At 56.1% G+C, this 1,812-nt stretch overlaps 1 protein-coding gene across 1 annotated transcript; it reads left to right on the forward strand.

Annotated features, from left to right (window-relative positions):
* Positions 1-1,442, forward strand: LOC119333930 (alpha carbonic anhydrase 7-like). Its single transcript, XM_037606643.1, has 4 exons — positions 1-118; positions 215-810; positions 1,025-1,078; positions 1,356-1,442. The coding sequence occupies exons 1-4, from the start codon at positions 1-3 to the stop codon at positions 1,440-1,442; spliced, it is 855 nt and encodes a 284-aa protein (XP_037462540.1).
* Positions 1,443-1,812: the final 370 nt, after the last annotated feature.

Consider the following 1,812-nt stretch of genomic DNA (forward strand, 5'->3'; position numbering starts at 1 on the left):
ATGCATCCATGTCGGGACCTCCACCTCCACCTCGCCGTCTCGGCAACGGCGGTGCTCTTCTTCTCCGCCTCCGTCATCCTCTCGGCCGTTCCTGCAGCCAGAGCCCAGCAGGAAACCGGTACGATGAACTCGGTCACCCTCCGTCGATCGATCCATCCATTCATCGATATAATCCCCAATTCCCCATTGCCTTCATGTCTTATGTCCGTTGCAGAGCACGAGGAAGAGTTCAGCTACTCGCCGGACGCGGAGAACGGGCCGGCGCACTGGGGCCAGATCAAGGCGGAGTGGTCGGCGTGTGGCAACGGGGAGATGCAGTCGCCCATCGACCTCGCCGGGCCGCGTGTGACCCTGGTGCGCCGCCTCGGCCACCTCAACCACTCCTACGCCCCCGCTAACGCATCCGTCGTCAACCGCGGCCACGACATCATGGTGCGGTTCGAGGGCGACGCCGGGAGCGTGTCCATCGACGGCACGGCGTACCACCTCCGGCAGCTGCACTGGCACGCGCCCACGGAGCACAGCGTCAACGGCCGCCGGTACGACATGGAGCTCCACATGGTGCACCAGAGCGCCAAGAACAAGACCGCCGTCATCGGCGTCTTCTACGAGATCGGCGCCCGCGACGCCTTCCTGCACAAGCTGGAGCCATACCTGGAGATGATCGCCAAGCAGCCGGAGAGGGAGGAGAAGGTGGGCGTGGTGGACGCCAGGGGTGCCAGGGGGAGGGCCAGCGTGTACTACCGCTACGTGGGCTCCCTCACCACCCCGCCATGCACCCAAGGGGTCATCTGGACCATCGTCAAGCGGGTAGGTTTCCTTCCCGCAGCCATTGTTTTCTCTAGATTGGCCGTTGGCACGGTGATATAGCATTGGTTGATCGGAATTTAGATCACTGAAAGAGTGAAAGTCCTGTTACATCATATGCATGGTTGGTGCATGCATGGTGAGGGAACTTCTTTTTCTCGAGGGAATGAATGGCGAGGGAATTGATTCTTTCTGAAACTTCTCTCTGGTTCTACAGGTTCGTACCGTGTCGCGGCATCAGCTGGAGCTTCTCCGAGAGGCTGTCCACGACGTAAGATTTTCTTTTTCCCAATGCAGTTTCATTCTGTTTCCTCGAATCCTCTTCATGGAAGCGAGCATTTCGACCCGACGTACCGATCCGTATCCTCCTGGTGCACTAAACTCTGTCTTTAATTCGGTTGACCAAAAACATGGCTAAAATGCCAAAGCCACATGAAAACTGCCTTCAGCTCGGTTGATCTCACCGTGGAGGCGTGGACACTAACATATGATTGAGTCAGTGTAAAGAAAGAAAAACTAGGAGTGATTTTCTTCCTTCCACTTTGCAGGAAATGGAGAAGAACGCGAGGCCGCGTCAGGAGGTGAACAACAGAGACATCAAGATGTTCTGGCCTATCCAGCAGAATAAGCACTGATTATCACAGTCGGTTCTCTGCTTAATTAGAGTTTTGTCAAAAACCTGAGAGATGAAGCCCATTGTACCAAATTATTGTAGACCTCCTTTACACCTCCTCAAGAAAAGTCTCTTCCTCCTCCCGGCGGCGGCTCCGCCGCCGATGCACCCCACCTCCGATGGCCTTTGGGCCTTGGAGGCGCGGAGGATCTCGGCTCCTCTTTGGCAGGAGGGACCCCATTCTTGTTTTTGTTAAGTTCAACGTTTTGGTTGGGTTTGTGTAAAGGTGGCGATGTTCCTGAGTAGGAATAATGTCTCCCAGTTCGATCCCTATCCCGATGGTGCGAATAGCGTCGTCGTCAGGGGGCGGCTGGAATTGTCTCTCTGTCGGA

The sequence above is a fragment of the Triticum dicoccoides genome, chromosome 7A, assembly GCF_002162155.2.
Source record: "Triticum dicoccoides isolate Atlit2015 ecotype Zavitan chromosome 7A, WEW_v2.0, whole genome shotgun sequence".
NCBI classification, from domain to species: domain Eukaryota; kingdom Viridiplantae; phylum Streptophyta; class Magnoliopsida; order Poales; family Poaceae; genus Triticum; species Triticum dicoccoides.